Source organism: Hemitrygon akajei, chromosome 29 (assembly GCF_048418815.1).
Source record: "Hemitrygon akajei chromosome 29, sHemAka1.3, whole genome shotgun sequence".
Classification (NCBI taxonomy): Eukaryota; Metazoa; Chordata; class Chondrichthyes; order Myliobatiformes; family Dasyatidae; genus Hemitrygon; species Hemitrygon akajei.
The window spans coordinates 19,408,241-19,431,728 of NC_133152.1; the positions used below are offsets into that span (position 1 = coordinate 19,408,241).

At 41.5% G+C, this 23,488-nt stretch overlaps 1 protein-coding gene and 1 long non-coding RNA gene across 4 annotated transcripts in view; one reads left to right on the plus strand and one right to left on the minus strand.

The window, feature by feature from the left end:
* vps13d (vacuolar protein sorting 13 homolog D) overlaps positions 1–6,755 on the plus strand; it is a 288,043-nt gene extending 281,288 nt beyond the window's left edge. For all 3 annotated transcript variants that reach the window (XM_073031774.1, XM_073031775.1, XM_073031776.1), the window contains 2 exons: positions 3,722–3,962; positions 4,856–6,755. In XM_073031774.1, coding sequence (XP_072887875.1) covers positions 3,722–3,962; positions 4,856–4,987 — 373 coding nt within the window. In that variant the 3' untranslated portion in view covers positions 4,988–6,755. The remainder of the gene's footprint in view (positions 1–3,721; positions 3,963–4,855) is intronic.
* Positions 6,756–7,043: 288 nt separating this feature from the next.
* LOC140718266 (uncharacterized) lies at positions 7,044–16,543 on the minus strand. The gene is made up of 2 exons (XR_012096663.1): positions 14,505–16,543; positions 7,044–7,211 (listed from the first exon to the last, which is right to left on the minus strand). It is a non-coding gene; the product is annotated as an uncharacterized lncRNA (long non-coding RNA).
* Positions 16,544–23,488: the final 6,945 nt, after the last annotated feature.

Here is a 23,488-nt window from a genome sequence, read left to right on the forward strand (position 1 = left end):
TGATTATAGGGCAAGAGCAGATTATGAAGATAGGGAGGATAATAATGGAGTGATTTGGAAAAACAACAGATTTAAACATCAGGACATTGCTTAACTATGGGTCAGCATGTACAGGATTTGTTGTAAATTGTGATTAGGTTGAGAAACAGGTTTTGGTTGACCTCAGGCTGACAACAGACAGCGTGAGGATAGCTGGCAATGTGAGCTGGATGAGTTGGGACATAACTTTAACATTTGTGTTCGAAGCTAAAACTGAGGTCAAATATGACCCAGTGGGGTGAACACTTCTGACAATTTTAAATAACTAACAATGCTATCATGGTAGAAATGTTCTCTCAGTGCTGTGCTATATTAAAGATGTGTCGCAAAGATATGGGTTGTGCGGTGGTTAGAGATGTTATTAGTATCAATGCTGAATGACAAAATATTTTGAAAAATAGTTAATGATCACTAACACTTGAGTTCCACAGTGAAGATTGTCACTGTAATAACATCATATTGAAATGCAGAGTTCTCCAGACAGCATGTGTTTACTGAATCAAGAAGAATAAACTATGGCCTAAAATAATAGATGGTGTAGTGCTTTTGTTATACATTGCTGCATGTGAAAGCAACGATTTATGGTTATTTCAGGTCTTTCTAAGAATATGAACGCTTAGCATTATGAATCATACTTGTGTCACTGATATAATTTCTGTATAAGTTGCACATCAAGTTACATATTCTCTGCGGAGTTTTAGCTCAGTAATGGACCAGGACCTTGGTCTCTTAATTTACTGTGTCCTGCAATAGCTCTCTCAGCATTCCACACCTACCTATCCCATGATCTGTCTTCACTAACTCCACTCCCAAATCCACTTGATTTTCTTGTCACAATCCACCAGAAAACATCCATCCCCACGCAGCAACCTCTTACCACACTCTAATCACTTAATTTTTCTATCCTTCAACGCTAAAACAGTTGAAAAATGTCTTTGAGACTCTGCCCAGGAATTCCTCTGCTATAGGTACCAATTCCATCTGTCTCCCTCCTGATAGTTTACTGGATACAACACTCTAATCGGACTAACAATTGACCTATTTCTATAGTCATGTCCCTCCCTACCACATCTTAGTACCTGGTTTTGCTTCTGGGGCAGCACGTTGACAACTGATAAACCAGCACCAACTAACAAGGGATATTAAATTTCTTCATGTTAAATTTCTATATTATATCACTACATACCGTATATACATTGACTTAGCTCTCAGTGGTATTTGAAATCAATTTAAGATTTATTTGATTAGTAATTATGTATGGATGACCAGTATTACTATCCAGAGTGTATCTACATACTATGATTTGGAGTCTTCACTCTGTAATGCCTATTTCCATTTATCGTCAGCATTTTGATAACCTGCACAGTCTGCGTGGAAATAGACTTTTTGTACCTGTCTGTCATAAAATATTGTGCTTCTCCTCTATCCAAGCTTGCTGACAAACTCTGTGTCATGTCGTCAGCATTTGTTCTGTTAACCCTATTTGAGCATACAGTAATAACTAAGGACAAAGCCTTTGAATCCTTGTTGGTAAAGAAGTTAAAACTTCAAAGCTTGATTTTTTTTTTAACTTTGCTGCTGCTTCCAACCTTCATATGGTTTTGAAAGCAAAGCCACTGTTCTTCCTAATCGATTCCAGATGCGGGGAACCTTAGCCAGCGTTTCATTTCCCGGCCAACACAGGATAATTGCTTTCTGCTTTGCAGTGGCAGTCCCACAGTACCTAGAGGATTGCATCATGTGGATTTGGTTTTCATTTCAAACTATCATCTACTACCTTAGGGATTTGCTTTAGCCTTCCTGGAACTTGTCATTACACCATCCCCCAAAACCCCAGCATCACCACCAGTGCAGATTTCAGATCGAAAATGCACATTTAATTTCCAGATGTACAGTTCTGATGCTGAGAGGTTAATTTGCAAATCTTAATTTTTTTTCACTAAAACTCACAGCTCTCCAGGACCTCTCTGAAGTAACCATTCTTCATCTGTAAACCTTGACAGTAATCTTCCTGGCTGAGGTTGCAAATCATTTATCTAGCGTGCACACAAGCACGCTTACACTCACTCTCGCACTCTCTTCCCAGCACTGGATGTGAATCAGCAGCAAAGGTCGGCGCCAATATTTCCTTCCCTGGACCAGAGGCACAAGGCTATTGTAGCATAACAAAATCAGAAAGTACTGGAAATATTCAGCAGGTCAGGCTGCATCTATGGGAAGAGAAACAGAGTTAACATTTCAGCACTTTATGTTTTTCATTTAGACTTCCAGAATATCTGTAGTTTTGTTTTGCATATACCTTTGTCCAAGAAGAGCAGTGTTAGCTGTCTCAAAGGCAATCACATCTACTGTGCATCACCATTAAGAACCCTCACCATCCGGGATATGCTCTCTTCTCAATACTACCACTGGGGAAGAGATGCAGGAGCCCACAATCAACATCTTAGCATCAGCTTCTTTACTTCTACCATTAGATTTCTGAAAGGTCCGTGAACACTACCTTATTCTTCCTCTTTTGCATTATTTCTTTATTTTTAAACGTAGCAAATTTCATGTGTTGCACTGTTGTGCTGCTGCAAAACAAATTTCACAACATATGTCAGTAATAATACATGTGATTCTGATCCTATTTTTTTGTTCCAGTACTAGTCGCATCTGATCAGTGCAGAACATGATCCAAGGAGATTCAAATTCCATAACAAAATATAGCCAAAGCTTTCCATAGTGTTTTTTTATTTAAAAATAGTATTTGTCCCAACCGGTCGGTGATAGGTGGCCAGTTATTGTTGCAGTGGATTTTGGTGAGGCAATTGTTTTTATCTCAAATGGTCACTTATCTCCCTTTTCCCCTTCTTCTCTCCTTTTATGAGCATCCCATTTCCCCTCCCCTTGTTGCCACCTCGCCCAGTCTTACCCACTGGTCCTCTGTGTGTAACCTTCTTGCTCTCCCTGTGCCCTGGAGTTATCTCTTATTACAGCATGTAGACCAAGGTGACTAATTTCTCTTTAGCCACAGTTTACAATCATCAGTAAGGTTATTAATTGTTAATCTGCTTTTTGTGTTGCTCATTGAAGGAGAAATAATTAATCAGAACAAGATAATTATTTATTATCTTCAAACAGCACCATAACATCTAGCAGTATCCTAAACAGGCTTAGTGTTATATTTCATCCAGCAGACATTTCTGCCACTGTAGCAGCAGCAGTGCTTGTCTGTTATACTTACCCCAGTGATGGCCCTGTTTATATTCCCTTTATGGTGGATGTGGGTTAGACTGAGTCCCTATGAAATTCCTGAATCTTTCTGTTGGTATGTCAGAGTTGGCTTCATACAAGTATACGGTGGTATTCACAAGGAACACAGGAAAATAAATGTTGATCTGTGACTGTTTACCCATTGTAATTAGAGTCATGGTACTTGATGAGAGTGTACAATCGATTAAGGAACAAATTTCTTCTACGATAATCCAGAGACAGTGTTGTGCAAAGCAAGAAATTGTTCTGTAGTCACAGTGTCTCTGTAAACTTTTTGGTGGGGATTTTACCTAGTGACTAATAAATGGTATTTTCTCTGTATTTCGTTTAAACTGGAGCTGATCTGTTATTTCAGTGTTGTTGGCACATAATCAAATGTTACATGGAGTGGATCTAGCTAAGTGCTATGTTACCTTCTCTTTTCTAGTTTCATTGCAGTGGAACAGATCGACAGTTATTGTGTTCTCATCTCCTCAAAGGCTGTGTATTTTCTGAAGCACGGTGAATATGTTGATAGAGATGCCATTTTCCTGGAAGTCAGATATGATGACCTCTACCATTGCCTTATCACAAAGGACCATGGAAGGGCATATTTACAACTGACAAAAAAGGCTGAGAGTTCAAGCAGTGGTGTGGCCATACCTGGGCCATCACATCATAAGCCAATGGTGAGTATGGAACTGCTTGTTCCCAGCATGTGTAATTAAGCCATGAGACCAAATTCCAGATTTAGTTCCCTCATCTGTGCTTAGCTACTAAGTCAGCAAATGGGCAGTGCAGTCACTAACTCTTACATGACTCACCTATGACATTCCTCAGGGTTCAGTGTTTAGGTTCACACAAGAATATTGGTCAAACTATCCCATCATTTATGGAACAAATATAAGAAAGCACCATGATCGTTGGAGGTATATTTGGTAATACTTTTGCATCATCATGATCAGAGCTGTTCTAACTGTAGCCCTTTAGCCTTGACGCTCCAACCACAAAGAACAATTGAATTTTCTCTGCACAGACATTTATTAATCACTGATTTGTTTTGGCAGTTAAAAATTTGGAAAGGTCAGTGATATAGTTTCATTGAATGCTAAATTCTACGTTTGAAGAAAATCTTTCGGTATAAATGAGATCTGAGAATAATGCTGATAAACTTTGTTGTAGCTTTGGATTCTCTTGATATTTTTATGGATCCCAATGATATATGTTTAGAGTCTTCTGGCATGCTTTCACCCACACATTTTTTTAGTTAACAAAATAATAGATGTTTATTAGAACTTTGCTTCAATCAGTGGTAGTTAGTTGACTGGTATAAATTAAGTTAATGACAAAAGTACAGGCATGTGAGGGAGAGAGAATAAGTTGGAAAGGTAAAAGGAAAGGGGGTAAATGAGTTGGTCCTGTGGGAGCTGGCATAGACTAAATGGCCTCCTCCAAATTTCATTATATGATAGGAATTGTCTGATTCCTCATTGGCTTCATCCCTATATTAATTACTAACATCACGTGTTTGTCTTAGTTCAAAGAAGAAACTTAGTAGATTCATTGTTGATGTTTCTTTCAGGTCCACGTCAAGTCAGAGAGTCTCGCACTTAGGATCTCGCAAGAAATTAATTATGCCAAAAGCCTCTACTATGAGCAGCAGCTCAAGCTACAAACCAACGAGAATCAAGAGAATCTGGAGCTGGACTCCTAGTTGCCTCTCTAGTAGCTGACCACAAGCAACGAAGTACAGTAATAAGACCACTCAAGCCTCTATTACAGTTTATTGGATAAGCATGAGTGTTACGAACTCATTTCCTTTGAACCTCATTCCTGATGCCTATTTGAAGCCATCAGGTGGAGAAGTAATTACATGCTTGATTTTGGGGGTAGTTTATTATAGAAACTCTGATAAGGAGCAGGTTCTGTTCAAAATGTATTTTACTTTTTATATATTGTATTTACAAAACAAAATTGTGACAGAGTTAAGAGTTCTTTATATTTTACTAACCTGTACATACCTGTAATATTACTTTCTTGTAAATATTTAGAAAGATCTCACAAGAACTGTAATGTACAGAAGCAGCATTCAAAACCAGCTGCAGCATAATAGAGCAAATTACTTATTGCACTAGTTATTCATAAAAGTATTTGATTTTTCAGGGCAATCCAAGCTCTGAAGAGTAGTCAGGGAACTTACTTCCAAAAAGACCTCCTTGCTACTTTTGTCAGATCCTTCCTTCTTTCCTTCCCATCTCTTTGTATATGGAAACTGGTGGACAAGAATTGTTGGACTGCGCAAGCAATGAATATTGTGCGGGAACAATATGTTTGTGGCTTGGCATAGAAAGTGTCATGTTTTCCATAATACAATTTCAGGATGTTATAGTTATGATAATACCTAAAAGTTTAAAGCACAGTGAGGTGGCTCAATCTTAGGCGAGGAGTGACTGAGTTAGAAAGAAAGAGCATTGTGTGGCAGTGGCTGAAATTTTCATGGAAAGACTATAATTCTGTCTTCCTTCTCTTTCTTCAGTAGGAGTGAAATTGATGCCAGTTTGGTATTGTGATTTCACCTCAAAGAAGCATAGAATAGCAACAAGTGAGATGGTATCTGATCGTAGAATATAGCTGCCTGTTGAGAAAAGCTATTGAATGTGTTCAGATTCTAACTGCAACTGGAGCAAGTTTGTCACAGGGCAAGGATCTCTGTAATTGTTACTGCACTGAAAATTATTGTAAGTATATTTAAAGTATGTATGTATGTATGCACTGAAGTCAGCGCCTCTAGCTAGGTATTTAGAGGTTTGTAGTAAGGGAAGATATAGAAAGATTAGAGTGCATCTACAGTACGATGGCCCATATCTTTGCACTGTTCACATATGTCAAATAAGCTTTCATTATGTTTTCCCCCCTGTTATGTCGCAAGAAATCACTATGTGCAATCAGTTTATTGATTGGTATCAGTGGGACAACCTGTGGTCTCTGAAATGGAGAGAGGGATTTGGTGGCTTCCTGATAATTTGGAATTGAATGGAACAGCCAAAGATGTCAGACGTGTAAGCATCTAACGTGACAGCTCCATTTTGCAAACTGGACAAAAGATGGTTTCCTATGGGGAAAAACTGACCTAGTTCAGTTTCCACAACATGCTGCATAGCAGATCTCTCTGATGGTCTTTGAGAATTACTGAGCATTTTACTTGATGAAAGACCTTGACTAGTTTGTTGCAGAAGTTGACTTGTTTGTTGATCAGTTCCATCAAGTAGAAAAGCATTAGTAATTGCTATTTCTGCATTCCTCTGAAATACAATCTCTGAGATTATTATATGCATTCTTCCAGATTGGGGGGCTTGGGGTAAGGTGGAGAAGACTGGTATTTTCCTGGGAGTGATGTGTGACAGAATAATTTTTTTTGCCCAATGTGGTTGATTTTTGTGCAATTTTTATTATCAAATAAAATTAATTATTACAAAAGGAAATGTGTGTGTATAATATATTACTCATTTTGTGGCATTTTAGGATTGCCACTGATAATGTACTTACCATCTTTACGGGCTTAAATGCTGTGTGAGAAATGCTTTTAATTAAGTAAATCTTTGGAATTAGGTAATATAAGGATCTGCATACTTTTCAGGACTCATTCTATATTGGTTTATTATTGTCACATGTGCAATGGAAAAACACGTCTTGCATATCATCCATACAGATGAACTCATTACAACAGTACTTTGAGTTGGTACAAGGTAAAACAATAACAGAATGCAGAACAAAGTTCAAAGTAAATTTATTATCAAAGTACATGTATGTCACCATATACAGCACTGAATTTTCTTGTGGGCAACCTCAATGAATCCATAACAGAATAATAACCATAATGGAATCAATGAAAGACTGCACCAACCTGGGCATTCAACCAGTCTGCAAAGTACAACAAGCTACAAATGCAAAAAGAAAGAAATTATAAATAAATAAGCAATAAATATTACAAATACAAGATAAAGAGTTCTTGAATTAAGTATAGCAGCACCACCACTTCCTGAGCAGATTAAGACCATAAAGCCACAAGATATAGGAGCAGTATTAGGCCATTTTGCCCATCGAGTCTGCTCCGACATTTCTTCATGGCTGATTCAAATTTCCTCTCAGCCTCAATCTCCTGCCTTCCCTCAGTATCCCTTCATGCCTTGACCAAGAATCTATCACCCTGTGCCTTAAATATACATACAGACTTGGCCTCCATAGTTGCCTATGACAAAGAATTCCACAGATTGACCACTCTGTGGCTAAATAAATTCCTCCTCATCTTCATTCTAAAAGATGCCCCTCCATTTAGAGTCTGTGTCCTCTGGTCCCAGACTCTCCTGCCATAGGCAACATCATCTCCACATCCACTCTTTCAAGGCTTTTCACCATTTTATAGGTTTCAATGAAGTCACCCCTCATTCTTCTGAATTCCAGTGAATACAGGCCCAGAGCCATCAAATGTTATTCGTTTGGCAAGCTGTTCAATCCTGGAATCATCTTCACGAACCTTCTTTGAAACCTCTCCAGGTTCAGCACATCCTTTCTAAGAAAATCCTTTCTACATCCAGTGGACATAGTGTACCTCGATTTTCAGAAGGCATTTGATAAGGTCCCACATAGAAGATTGGTGGGTAAAATCAAAGCTCAGGGCATCGGGGGGGAAGGCATTGACATGGATAGAAAACTGGTTGGCAGATAGAAAGCAAAGGGTAGCGGTGAATGGGTGTTTCTCGGAATGGCAGGTGGTGACTAGTGGGGTGCCACAGGGCTCGGTATTGGGACCACAGCTGTTTACCATTTACGTTAACGATTTGGATGAAGGCATAGAAAATAACATCAGCAAATTTGCTGATGATACTAAGCTGGGTGGCAGTGTGACATGTGATGAGGATGTTAGGAGAATTCAGGGTGACTTGGATAGGCTGGGTGAGTGGGCAGATACTTGGCAGATGGCGTTTAATGTGAATAAGTGTGAGGTTATCCACTTTGGGAGTAAGTACAGGAAGGCAGATTATTAACTGAATGGTATAGAGTTGGGTAAGGGAGTAATACAAAGAGATCTCGGAGTCCCTGTTCATCAGTCACTGAAGGTGAATGAGCAAGTGCAGCAGGCAGTGAAGAAGGCTAATGGAATGTTGGCGTTTATTACAAAGGGAATTGAGTACAAGAGCAAGGAAATCCTCTTGCATTTGTACAGAGCCCTGGTGAGACCACATCTGGAGTATTGTGTACAGTTTTGGTCTCCAGGGTTAAGGAAGGACATCCTGGCTGTAGAGGAAGTGCAGCGTAGATTCACGAGGTTAATTCCTGGGATGTCTGGACTGTCTTACGCAGAGAGGTTAGAGAGACTGGGCTTGTACACGCTGGAATTAAGGAGATCTGATTGAAACATATAAGATTATTAAGGGATTGGACAAGATAGAGGCAGGAAATATGTTCCAGATGCTGGGAGAATCCAGTACCAGAGGGCATGGTTTGAGAATAAGGGGTAGGTCATTTAGGACAGAGTTAAGGAAAAACTTCTTCTCCCAGAGAGTTGTGGGGGTCTGGAATGCACTGCCTCAGAAGGTAGTGGAGGCCAATTCTCTGGATGCTTTCAAGAAGGAGCTAGATAGGTATCTTATGGATAGGGGAATCAAGGGATATGGGGACAAGGCAGGAACTGGGTATTGATAAGGAATTGATCAGCCATGATCTCAAAATGGCAGTGCAGGCTCGAAGGGCCGAATGGTCTACTTCTGCACTTATTGTCTATTGTCTAAAATGGGGCCCAAACCTGCTCACAATACTCCAAGTGAGGTCTCATCAGTACTTTATAAAGTTTCAACATTATATCCTTGCTTTTATATTCTAGTCGTCTTGAAATGAATACTAACATTGCATTTGCCTTCCTCACCACAGACTCAACCTGCAAATTAACCTTTAGGGAATCCTGCTCAAGGACTCCCAAGTCCTTTTGCCACCTCAGTTTTTTTGTATTTTCTCTCAATTTAGAAAATAGTCAACATTTTCATTATTTCTACCAAAGTGCATTCCATACACTTCCCAACACTGTATTCCATCTGCCATTTCTTTGCCCATTCTCCAAACTCTGTAGCCTCTCTACTTCCTCAAAACTACCTGCCCCTCTGCTTAGCTTCATACCATCTGCAAACTTTGCAACAAAGCCATCAATTCTATTATCCAGATCATTGACAGTTAATGTAAAAATAATTGGTCCCAACACAGGTCCTTGTGGAACACCATTAGTCGCCAGCAGCCAGCCAGAAAAGGCTCCCTTTAATTCCCACTCTTTGCCTCTTGCCAATCAGCCACTGCTTTATCCGTGCTAGAATCTTTCCTGTGATAACATGGACTCATAGCTTGTTAAGCAGCCTCATGTATGGCACCTTGTCAAAGGCCTTCTGAAAATCCAAGGACACATCAGCTGATTCTGTTTGGTATTCTGAAAAAAATAATTCCAACAAATCTGTAAGACAAGATTTTCCCTTGAAACCATGCTGACTACAGCCTATTTTATCATGAGCCTCCAAGAACCCTGAGACCTCTAATTGACTCCAACATCTTTCCAACCATGGACGCCAGACTAACTGACCTATCATTTCCTTTCTTCTCTTCTTGAGGAGTAGAGTGGCATTTGCAATTTTCCAGTCTTTCGGAATTATTCCAGAATCTAGCGATTCTTGAAAGATCATTACTAATACCTCCACGATCTCTTCAACCACCTAATTCAGAACTCTGGGGTGTACACCATCCAGTCCAGGTGATTTATCTACCTTTAGTCCTTTCAGTTTCCAAGGACCTCTTCTCTAGTTATGGCAACTTCACACACTTCATGACCCCTGACACTTGGAACTTCCACTGTACAGCTAGCATTGTCCACAGTTCCACAGTGAAGACTGATGCAAAATACTTATTCAGCTCATCTGCCATTTTGTTGTCCCGTTACTACCACTTCAGCATTGTTTTCCAGCCACACCTCTCTTTCACACTTTATGTGAAAAAAACTTTGATATCTTCTTCAATATTATTAGCTAGCTTACTTTCATATTTGAACTTTTATCTTTTTAATGGTTTCTTAAGTTGCCTTCTGTTAATTTTTAAAAGTTTCCCAATCCTCTAACTTCCCATCAATTTTTGCTCTATTATATGCCCCCTCTATGACTTTTATGTTGGCTTTTTTCCCTCTTGTTAGCCGAGGTAAGACTCCCTTCCCCACATCGCACACACATTTTAACCAATTTTTACATGAGAACCATCGAGATCGTCCTGACCAGCTGCATCACTGTCTGGTACAGGAATTGCAAAGCATCTGACTGCAGGTCCCTACAATGGATCGTGAGGACCGACGAGAGGATCATCAGGATCATCACAGATATTTATCCGAAGCACAGTACATGCAAGGTCTTTAGCATTGTCAATGATCCCTCCCATCCGTCCAACAATCACTTTGACTTCCTACCATAGCAGGAGATACCGTAGCATTAGGACAAGAACTGTCAGTATGGGAAACAGCTTCTCCCCCCAGGCCGAGAGACCACTGAAATCCCTACCACCACCCAGGTCTCATCAAGTATGAAGCACCAGTAGTGTTATACTGATCATTTCTTAACTCTAAACACCTTTTTATTTGTGGTAGTATTATTTTATGTGTTGTATGTGAGTTATATGTACTGTGTTGTGCACCTTAGTCCAGAGTAACGTCGTTTCATTTGGTAGTATACTTGTGTACGGTTAAATAGCCATACACTTAAACTTGAACTTTGAAGGGCTGGGATTATTTTCTGAGCATGGAATTAAAAATCACAAAATTATTGAATTTCTGTAGAAACCTGTTTAGACTGCGCTTGTTGACTACTGTGAATACTTCATATCGTAACAAGATGATGCAATCAGATCAGAACTTAATTCTTATCAGGAATGAATGAAGAGGCTGGCATTTTAAAGAACAAAAGTTTGAGGGCTGAGCTGATGGACTAGAATGGGCAGAAAGTGACAAAATATATGGACAATATTAGACTGCCAACTATTATAACACACCAATAAAATAATAATGAAATTCAGAAGAAGCTCCATTGCCCAGCACATGGTTAGATTGTATTGAGAGATGGATCGCAGATCAAGAAGTAGAGAGACTGATTGGGTAGATTGATTGTTGTCACCGAAGACATTTGCAGAGAAAGGGGAGATGAGAATCAGTAATAAAAATTTTAACAAAACATCTACATGGAAAAACCTCCATACCTCACTCCCGTTAGTCACTACTTAAACCTGGACTCTATGTTAGCAGAGTAAGTAGGGGTAAACTAATAGCAGTGAGTGCCTCGTCCATTCTGGCCTGAGCTGTGGTGTTGTACAGTGATGCCCTTCAGCTCAACTCAACCATGCCGACCAAATTGCCAATCTGAGCTCATCCCATTTGCTTGCCCTCTATCCCTCTATGCACTTACCTGTCCAAATGTCTAAATGCTTGCTGCAATGTTCTTGAAGGATTTGCAATAGCAATATAGAAGTTTGCTCAAGTAGCATAAATGAGAATTGTGCGGGGCCAAATGGAGTGTTCTGATGCTGCAGATAGCGCACCATATTGTGCTACCAGTGCAGAATTATCACCAGGGTTGTTCGACAACGTTGATGATCTTATTTGAATGGTGAATTCATACCGTGCCTTGAATTTTAGTGACACTAGATCTAGAGAGCATCGGATGAAGACAGACCCTGTTTGGCTGCGACATCTCTTACTTTCACCCAACGTTAATTTCTTCAGCCAAGAACAATGAACCAAACAGGATGCTGAATGGTCAAAAGCACCTTCAGGAAAGCAAGGTCTATAGTAGAGTCAGAATTTGCATGTGCGGCCTTTAATAGTTGTATTTCACACCAGTCCCTGTAGATGGACGTCAGTCTACCTCGATTATAATTTGCATAAACACTGCACTCTTTTAGATAGATAGATAGATAGATAGATAGATAGATAGATAGATAGATAGATACTTTATTCATCCCCATGGGGAAATTCAACATTTTTTCCAATGTCCCATACACTTGTTGTAGCAAAAACTCATTACATACAATACTTAACTCAGTAATAATATGATATGCATCTAAATCACTAACTCAAAAAGCATTAATAATAGCTTTAAAAAAAAGTTCTTAAGTCCTGGCAGTTGAATTGTAAAGCCTAATGGCATTGGGGAGTATTGACCTCTTCATCCTGTCTGAGGAGCATTGCATCGACAGTAACCTGTCGCTGAAACTGCTTCTCTGTCTCTGGATGGTGCTATGTAGAGGATGTTCAGGGTTTTCCATAATTGACCGTAGCCTACTCAGCGCCCTTCGCTCAGCTACCGATGTTAAACTCTCCAGTACTTTGCCCACGACAGAGCCCGCCTTCCTTATCAGCTTATTAAGACGTGAGGCGTCCTTCTTCTTAATGCTTCCTCCCCAACACGCCACCACAAAGAAGAGGGCGCTCTCAACAACTGACCTATAGAACATCTTCAGCATCTCACTGCAGACATTGAATGACGCCAACCTTCTAAGGAAGTACAGTCGACTCTGTGCCTTCCTGCACAAGGCATCTGTGTTGGCAGTCCAGTCTAGCTTCTCGTCCAACTGTACTCCCAGATACTTGTAGGTCTTAACCTGCTCCACACATTCTCCATTAATGATCACTGGCTCCATATGAGGCCTAGATCTCCTAAAGTCCACCACCATCTCCTTGGTCTTGGTGACATTGAGACGCAGGTAGTTTGAGTTGCACCATATCACAAAGTCCTGTATCAGTTTCCTATACTCCTCCTCCTGTCCATTCCTGACACACCCCACTATGGCCGTGTCATCAGCGAACTTCTGCACATGGCAGGACTCCGAGTTATATTGGAAGTCAGATGTGTACAGGGTGAACAGGACCGGAGAGAGTACGGTTCCCTGTGGCGCTCCTGTGCTGCTGACCACTGTGTCAGACCTACAGTCTTGTTGGCCCTTTTGTTCACAATCTAGCATTGAGATAAAGAAGAAGGGGAAGTTCCCAGTACGAGACAGTCTTGTGGGGAGAAACCTGTGTGTATTCACATGCACATTAATAATTTGCCACAAGAAAAACATCACTCCCAGACACAGGATGGGTAAACTGACTAAATGATGCCAAATCTTCAGTATAGAAGTTTTAATTCAGATTTATGTAATTCTCTATTTAGTTAATCATGTTATATTATTCACAGGTCTAATTAAGTTTCATAACATAAATAAATTATTTCTTGAATATGTCTCATCATGAAAATTATTAAGTGGCATTGCATTAAGATTAAGTTTTAGATGTGGAACAGTCTCTCTCACTGGGGAACTTTCTTGGCCACTTAGAGCATATTTCTGCCTGGATTCATGTTCTCTCCATTATTCATTTTGATTGGCAGTTTCATGAGGTCAGGCAGGATGACCCCTCACCAGGGGGTAGGGGTGACAGTTCATGGCCCATTTACCCCTGAGCACATGTTATACTGAAATAACAGGATCAGGACAAGGTTAGGCTGAGTTTGTTACACCGGTACCCATGATGGATTACCCTCCTGCCTCAGCCGTACACTTAACAACTTATTGCTATCTGGCAGCAGAGACTCAGTGACCCCTCCGATTCCTGAAATAGCATCCAACTGCTTTTTCATCTTAATGACAGACCATTTCTGAAATGAATGCAGCTAATTCAGTTATGTTCCAAATTTAGACTTCATAGATCCACCATAAAACATTGATTCAACACACAGTTTTAGCCCTCCGTGGCCTTGCCCCTCTCTAACATTCCCTATCAACTTGACCCAACTAATATATTTCTTCCCATGCCTCCAACATTCTGTGAAATTTATCATCTATTCGTTTAATCATCTGGTCCTAGTGCTTACTGAATTCACTTCCTATTCTCAGCCCTAGAATGCATTTCTTTGAACAAACTTTTGGTTATCCCCCCGATTCTCTCCTTTGAATTAACATCTGTTTTCTTTGTGGCTATTAGGATGTAGTTTGTGAAACACAGTGCAGAGGCTACAGTTGTTACCCACTGTCATTTGTTATCCAGAGTTTAAAATGCCACCCTTTCTGAAGTTGAACTTTTCAGACTGCACTGTTAGTGCGGAAACTGGTGATGTTCTTCACTGTAACTCCAATTTCAAAATATTCAATTCCCCTCTTTTTTCAGACTGACAAATTACCTCGGCTTGGATCAGACTTCCATTGACCTTGAGTTAGCTGGTTGACGAGAGTGATTCTGGCTGCAGTGTAGAACACAGATCTGCTGCCACAAGAGGGTCTGCAGATGCTGGAAATCTGGAACAACACACAAACTGTTGGAGGAGCAGCCTCTATGGAGGGAAGTGGACAGTTGACATTGCAGGACTGGGCTGGTGTGAACCCTGAGTCACGTCAGTGGGATCTTTACCAGTCCTGATGAACAGTCCCAACTTGAAACACTGTCTGTCCATTTCCCTCCATTGTCACTGTCTGACTAGTTGAGTTCTTCCAGCATTCTGTCAACACAGCCCAGATACTCTTTGCAAAATCCTCCGAATGTAAAGCCTACACCAGTGGACATTAACTCAAAAGTTAACGGATTTCTCTTTCAGCAGATGCTGCTTGACTGGCTGAGTTATGTTTCTGTTTCAGATTCCAACATCTGCAGTTTTACTTGATTTTTTAAAATAAAACAGGTGAAATAACATCCCATTCACCTCCAACACAAATCTCCCTAGGCAAAGAAACATTGATTACTGTAAATCCATATCTCATACTGGCAAAGTCATAGGCTGGCAATTTGGTTATCTTTGATTTGGAGAGGAGTTGCTGATGGAATACATTGCTTAAATCCTGAACGATCTAGAGCAGGGGTTCCCAACATTTTTTTATGCCATGGCCCCCTTCTACTAACCAAGGGATCTGTGGACCCCAGGTTGGGAACTCCATATCTAGACGGACAGTCAAGGTGACTTTATCCACATTGTTGAGGTTAAGTTGTTGGGGCACCTTGTCTCATCAGGGCTAATCATTGGATTATAAGTACATGCATTCCTTGGCTTTTTTCATCGCTCTGTTTTGTGGTTATCTGCAAAAAGTAAGGATTTCATTCCCTGACATTAAATTGAACCGCCGGGCTATTGAACACTGTCTGAGATCAGAAAGCCCGGGGAAATTTGACTGAGTAAGAAAGTGTGTTGAAATGTGTATGTACTTCATCATGTCTGGAGTGCTTTACAACCAATGATGTAGAATGGATATTCAGCCACTGTTTTAGTATAGTCCCAAGTTGTTTAACACAAGTTTCCAAAAGCAGTAATTAGCAGTTATGTTTTTAAAGTGATGTTGATTGAGGGGTAAATATTAACCAGGATGTCAAGGCTAATGCTCCAACTCTGCAAAAGCAGATCATTTCATCTCCACCTGACAAGGCCTGAATTAAATGGCCTGTTTGAAACACCACACCTCCAGTAGCAAACCTGTCCCAGGAACATCGATCTGGGATTATAATCCTTCATAGTGGGATTAAGGTGAGAGCAGCTTTTATTGAACAACGGAGTTTATTTTATAAGTAAATTGAGCAAGCAAGCAAATGCCGATTCCTTTACAATGCAAGAACAATGTGAAATCAGTTGTTTGACTTTTGAAGTGACAGCCCTCTGCCCCCCTCTCCTTATCATGTCTAAGATACAGGGGCAGTTCCCGTTCAGACCAGCAGCGTGTGGCTGAGGGTGACTTGGGCGTTCTTTGCCTGGGTTCTGTGCAGGTTAGCTCGGTGAAGAGCTCACAGTGAGGCTAGGCGCAGTCTCCGCAAGTCAATCTGTTATTCAACTGACCTTGTAGTGACCCTGACCGCAAGGCTGCCCCCCTCTCACCGTCTCATCAGGCTGCTGCTAGACTGTCAACCACCTCCCAGTAGCCCTGCCTGAAACACAGAGAGAGGAGTTCACTACCAGTTCAAGGGTGGCCTCCAGTGACTGCTGACGTATGCACTTCCGACAGCTTAATCTAACCACAGCTCAGAAGTGGACACCACAACATAGTGCCAATTTCTGGTGACTTAGTTCTGTTATCAGCTTGGTCGCATTCTCTATTTCACAGGGGTTCTTTTCTGACTATCAAACAACCATTGCTTGCATATCATAAACACAAGGAAGTCTGCAGTTGCTGGAAATCCAAAACAACACACACACAAAATGCTGGAGGAACTCAGCAGGTCAGGCAGCATCTATGGAAATGAATAAACAATTGACGTTTTGGGCCAAGACCCTTCATCAGGACTGCTCTGAAAAAGGGTGTCGGCATGAAACATAGACCGTTTATTCATTTCCATAGATGCTACCTGGCCTGCTGAGTTCCTCCAGCATTTTGTGTGTGTGGTGTTTTATTTGCATGTTCCAGGACTCTGCTTAAAATAAATCTGCAAATAAAATGGTTCACGGATGGTATCTCGAATTTATGTAGCACTTTACCCACTCCAGTTCCCACTTGCAAGTCTTGGCAGGTTATTACATGTCAAAGAGAGACGCAGCACAGAAACAGGCCAGTCAGCCTACAAGGCCGCACTGACCATCCGTTTCAGTTTACTAATCCTACATAAATCACATTCCTAACATCAGCACCCCTCCCCACCCCCCAGGTTCTACCACTCACTGACGCTTTAGGGGGCACTTAACCTACCACTTCACAGATGGGAGGACACTAGAACATCCGGGCATGCAAAAACTGCCCCCAGACAGCACTCAACATTAGGGTTGAACCTCGGTCGCTGGTAGCTGCGGCCTCTCATTAGGCCTTTGAAGTCTCTGTTGGAGGATTCAGGTTTTAGTGGCTGTTTTGCAGAAGCAACAGGCTGTAAATAGCCGGCAGCGAGTTGAGAAGGTTGAAGAAAGGAATTGCAGAGTTTAGGGTCTGGCCTGCTAGCGAAGCATGCTTAGCGATTGGAACTGGGTTGTGCTGGACAGAGGAATTGGAGGAAATGTGAGGAGCTGCAAAGGTGTTTGTCTGCAGCAGGTAATGGGGAGGAAGGTTGCCATGGGAGGACTTAAAAACACGGATGAAAATGTTAATGCGAGGGCAATGCCAGTATGAAAACCCAGCAGTCCAGGGGGTAATGGACGAACAGAACCTTTTCCAGCTTACAGGGGAAGCAACAGAGTTGGCAATGAGGTGTTAGAAGGTGGGGATCTGGCCAGGAAGAACACCGGAGTGATGAGATGCTGAAAGGCAAGCATGAGAGAAAACAAATCCATTTTAATTTCAAAGCCTTCACTTGTCGAACAAATCTACCGTAACCACACCATATTTCAATCTTCTTCAAACACATATCCTGAGCATATGATAGCTTATAAACCCAAGGGTTGTGTATTTTATATTTCAATAATATTAGAGCCATCTTGTGTGTGTGTGTATATATATATATATGTAGTTTGATTAAGCATTCTTGTTCATTTAAATAATTAGTTACAGATTATATGTAAAAATATGTTAATTGCATATATCATCACACTACCACATGATACACACGCGCCTTGCTTAAAGTAAGGATAAAGCTCGACTTGCATTTCGGATTCCTGTGAATTAGTTTAATGTTTTGAAGATACAAAACATAACCAATGGCTCTATCTTTATATTATTTAATGAATTCCTAAAGATTAGGGATAGATCTTCCCAGTCTCTTGCAGCTTTAGTGGAAGGACAATAAACAATTGCTTACCCTATCACTCTACCTCTGACCTTTAGAAATTTATTCCATAGCACAAAGAAGGTCACTGTCGTCTACTCAGAAAGTGTTTCAAAAGCATTCAAACGTGGTGTACGTAATCTATAGGCAAATGAGGCATTCCATTGTTAAATGTAGTAAACTTGGAAGACAACTGCCAAAGAGGTACTGTTCAGGGAGGTCTTGCTTTGCTTTCCGGTTTCAGAACCCTCTCCACGTATCGCCCTCTTTTAGGTGGGCCAATTGTGATGTGAGCTGCAAATGCTCACTTGCATCCCGCCAGCATCGCTCTGAATGACTGAAGAGCACATGTAAATGGAAGTAAATACGGACTGTGCCACGGAAAGTATGACTGCAATGGCGGAATGAACGGATGCACCATAGGCCAGAAGAATGACAAGGTAGAGATCTTGAAAGGTTGTACACTGAACTCTGGAGATAAGCAAATCTGACCCCAACCAGCTCTTTCAGGTGAGGAAGGTAGAATGAACTGATAGAGGATCAACAAGTTGAAACAAAGTCCGTTTTTCTAAAGATGCTTCAAGCATTTCAACTTTCCAGTGAGGCCTGTTTCCTTGCTGTCCTCTCCTCCTTGGAAGCAAAGACCTGCTGTGAAGTCCCAATTATTGTCCCAGCCAGGAAATGCTGAAACTGGAGAGGGTTCAAAGGAGGTTCACGAAATGATTCCAAGTTTGAACGGCTTGTCATATGAAGAGCGTTTGATGGCTCTGGGCCTGTATGCACTGGAATTCAGAAGAATGAGGGATGACCTCATTGAAACCTATCAAATGGTGAAAGGCCTTGATAGTGTGGATGTGGAGATGCTTCCTATGGTGGGGGAGTCTAAGACCATAGGACACAGCCTCAGAATTGAGGGGTATCCATTTAGAACGGAGATAAGGAGGAATATCTTCAGCCAGAGAGTGGTAAATCTATGGAATTCCTTGGCACAGGCAGCTGTGGAGGCCAAGTCTTTATGTATATTTGAGGAAGAAGTTGATAGATTCTTGATTGGTCAGGAATATTGGGAGATGGCAGGAGGTTGGGACTAAGAGGAAATTTGATTCAGCCATGATGAAATGGCAGAAGAGACTCAGTGGGCCAAATGGCCTAACTCTGCTCCTATATCTTATGGTCTAAAAGTCTGGGCCTTCTGTCTTTGTAAAGTTTGTAACCAGGCCAGTTTGTACCTTTACATTCAGCCCATGAAAGGCAGGGCAGATTTAAGGATGAGACTTGGAGTGGAATTGTCATATTTTAAAAAGCATTGGCAGCAAATCTCTGATGTTTTGGAACTTCAAAACCTATAATGACACTGTTAGCTAGAGTCATAGAATACTAGTATACGGTAACACACCCTTCAGCCCATCTAGTCCATTCAGAACAATTAATCTGCCCAGTCCCATCAACTATGACCCAGACCAAAGTCCTCCATAACCGACCCATCAATGTATCTATTCAAATTTCTCTTAAAGGTTGAAACAAACCCTCATCAGCCACTTTTCTGGCAACTCGTTCCAAACTCTCACCACCCTCTGACTGAAGAAATTTCCCCCTCATGGTCCCCTTAAACATTTCACCTTACAAAGTTCTAAGTAAATTAAATCCATGATCTCTAGTTCTAGTCTCACCCAACCTTAGTAGAAAAAAGCCTGCTTGTGTTTACCCTATCTATAGTCATAACTGTGTATACCTCTATCAAAACTCCCCTCACTCTTCTGCTCTCTAGGGAATAATCAACTTTTCCCTATAGTTTAGGCCCTCAAGTCCCGACACAGCTTTATAAATTTTCTCTGCATTCTTTCAATTTTATTGACATCTTTCAAAATTAAGGAAGGGAAGTTTAGGGGAGACATCGGGGGTAAGTTTTTTTACACAGAGGGTTGTGAGTGCCTGGAATAACTTGCCAGCGATGGTGGTGGAGGCTAAAACATTAGGGGTATTTAAGAGCCTCTTGGACGGGCACATGGATGAAAGAAAAATGGAGGGTTATGGGGTAGTGTGGATTTAGTACTTTTTTTAAAGGATTATATGGGTCAGCACAACATGGAGGGCTGAAGGGCCTGTACTGTGCTGTAATGTTCTGTGGTTCTATGGTTTCCTGTAGGTAGGTGACCAGAACTGTACACAATCCTCCAAATTAGACGTCACCAACGTCTTATAAAACATCACCATAACATCTCATCTCCTGTACTCAATACTTTGATTTATGAAGGCCGATGTGCCAAAAGCTCCTTTTACAAATATATCTGCCACTTTCAAGGAATTATGGATCTATATTCCCAGATCTCTCTGTTCTGCCACACTCCTCAGGATCTAAGGAGTTTAGAAGAATAACCAGACCATTATCTCTCCTCTTTTTTTGTTGTTGTTCTGGGTTTACAGACAAATTAATATTAATTCTATAAAAATAATATTCATATCTTGTTTATTTGGAAGGGGAGTATTTCCATAACATTGAAGTTCATCATGTAAACCCTACCCTGGCTTGTCATTCCAAAGTGAAACACCTCACACTTGTCTGTATTAAACACCATTTGCCATTTTTCAGCCCATTTTTCCAGCTAGTCCAGATACCACTGCAAGTTTTGATAGCCGTCCTCGCTGTCTACTACACACCCAGTCTTGGTATCATCCACAAATTTGTTGAGCTAGTTAATGAGTTATACGCTCACAAGAAGTGGTCAGTTGTACACTAGATTAAATAGACTCCCAAATCAAACGTCTTTTTAAAAGTTTGGAGGAAACAGAGCTTTTCACTGAAAATACCTCAACTTTCTTACAAATACAAAATACACCACGTGGACAAAAGTGACATTCAAATTATATGCACAAGATCAGCCTTGGTTATTTACATTGGGGTAGCTGGTGGCAGGAGAGAACTGATGGGCAGAGAATTACCCAGTCACCTCTACTTTAGCTGAGAACATTATCACTTTCATCAGCTTTTCTAAAATCAGATTTCTGAGCAATGAGCCCATGAACACTTTTCTTTTTATATTTCTTAATGTAATCTATAATAATTTTTTAAATATATTGCACTGTATGCTGCGACCAAACAACAAATTTCACGTCAGTGATAATAAATATGATTCTGAAATACAATCAACTTCATGCAAAGCTCCATCCACGTCATTTTCCTAACACGTACAACATGTTAAACAGCTTGGACGGTACTGATCTCTAAACTGTCTAGCAACTGATGTGGTTTATCCCATCAGAGTCTTCAATATAGCGTTCAATCCAAGCCTTAACCGAGAAGATTTCATCATTTCACCTTTTATTTATTATTTAAATAAAATGCACATCTGGCCCTTCAAGCCACACTGGCCAGCAATCCCCCAATTTAATCACAGGATGAATTACAATGGCCAATTAACCTACCAATCGAGGAAACCCACACGGTCAGGGGAGTACATACAAACTGCATACAGGCAGTGGTGGGAATTGAACCCGGGTTGCTAGTACTGTAAAGTGTTGCGCTAACCACTATGCTACCATGCCAACCCTTTGTGGCAGACATAATTATCTTATACATGAAACATAGAAAACCTACAGTACAACACAGGCCTTTTGACCCACAATGCTGTGCCGAACATATACTTACTTTAGAAATTACCTAGGGTTACCCATCGCCCTCTATTTTTCTAAGCTCCATGTACCTATCCAGGAGTCTCTTAAGAGACCCTATTGTATCGGCCTCCACCACCGTCTCCGGCAGCCCATTCCATGCACTCACCACTCTCTGTATAAAAAACTTACCTCTAACATCCCCTCTGTACCTACTTCCAAGCACCTTAAAACTATGCCCCCTTGTGTTGGCCATTTCAGCCCTGGGAAAAAGCCTCTGACTATCCACACGATCAATGCCTCTCATCATCTTATACACCTCTATCAGGTCACCTCTCATCCTCCGTCGCTTCAAGGAGAAAAAGCCAAGTTCACGCAACCTATTCTCATAAGGCATGCTCCCCCAATCCATGCAACATCCTTGTTAATCTCCTTTGAACCCTTTCTTGTTATGATCCGGTCCGTAGACCCTGCACTCCGGGTCTTGTAGCCGTCCCTCCTTTCACCCTTAAGCCCAAATAGGATCATCTTGGCTTAAGGAGGTGCACCTGAGACCTATCGGCTGGCAGGTGTTTATAAGGGGCTCTGAGGCTAGCTGGAGGTGGTCTGGTTCCTCTTGTACTGTCTGGTTATACTGTTTTGACCTTGGCTTGGAGTACCCACTGTTAATCATCTAGTTCTGTAAGTCTGTTCTTGTAGTCACCCTGGACTGAGCTCCCTTCTGATCCCTTGCCTCTGTTGGGTGAGCAGGCTGTTCTGCTGTTGCCTGGTGGGGGGATTCTGACCCTTTCCTAACCCTCTCTTCTGATGGGTTGTGCCCTGCAACCTGGCCAGGTGCCCCGTGTCTTGCCCAGGCCCCTGTGTTCCTGCCTGGGAGGTGGCCCTACCCAGGAGCTATGTGGCCTGCTGAGGACTCTGACCCTTTCCTACCCCTTGCTTCTGATGGGTTGTGCCCTGTGCTCCTGCCTGAGAGGCTGGGCCCTGCCCAGGAGTTATGTGGCCTGCCCAGGGGGCTATCTTCCCAGCATTCCTTGTCCCAATGACCCATCCTTTAGCCTAGCCAGGGTCCTGCCTTTGCCATGAGCTCTCTGAACCCCAGGATCCCTGTTGCATGCCACGGTCTCCCCATCTTGTTCTATCCTTTAGTTGTTCCTGTCCTGCCCCTAGTACTTCAGTGCCTGTGTCCTGCATTTGGGTCCAGTCTCCATGTCCCCTTGTGGCATTTCTATGGCTTCCACATCCTTCCTGTAGTGAGGCAACCAGAACTGAGCACAGTACTCCAAGTGGGGTCTGACCAGAGTCCTATATAGCTGCAACGTTACCTCTTGGGTCCTAAACTCAATCCCACAGTTCATGAAGGCCAATAAACTATATGCCGCCTTAACCACAGAGTCAACCTGCGTAGCAGCTTTGAGCGTCCTATGGACTCGGACCCCACGCATCACCTATCTTGAGAATTCCTCAAAATCTAGGGTTACTTTGCAGCCATTGTCATCCCAAGGCACAGGTTACTCCTCGTTGGCTGCTCCTCCTCAGTAACCTGCTGTCGTTGAGATGCACGGGAAAGAAATCCCCAAAAAGATAATGGAGGTTGCCAGCAGTAGACCCCACACAACGATAGCCTTAATGTCCAGCGATTACGGCACTTTGTCCATTGCGGTACATTTAGTGCAATATCACTCTTCAAATCCTGTCCAGTTGTCTTTTTCCATCTTTGTTTAGTCTTCAATGTTAACAATGTCCAACTTGCACTCCGATGCCTGGTTATACTCAACAATGGGTGACAAAAGTGTTTAACACTGGTTTAATTAGTACAGAAAATGGTTGAAATACTAAGCGCATCTCAAACTGTAGAGAGCGAAGCATTTGTCAATGGTTTAGCCTGATGAACTC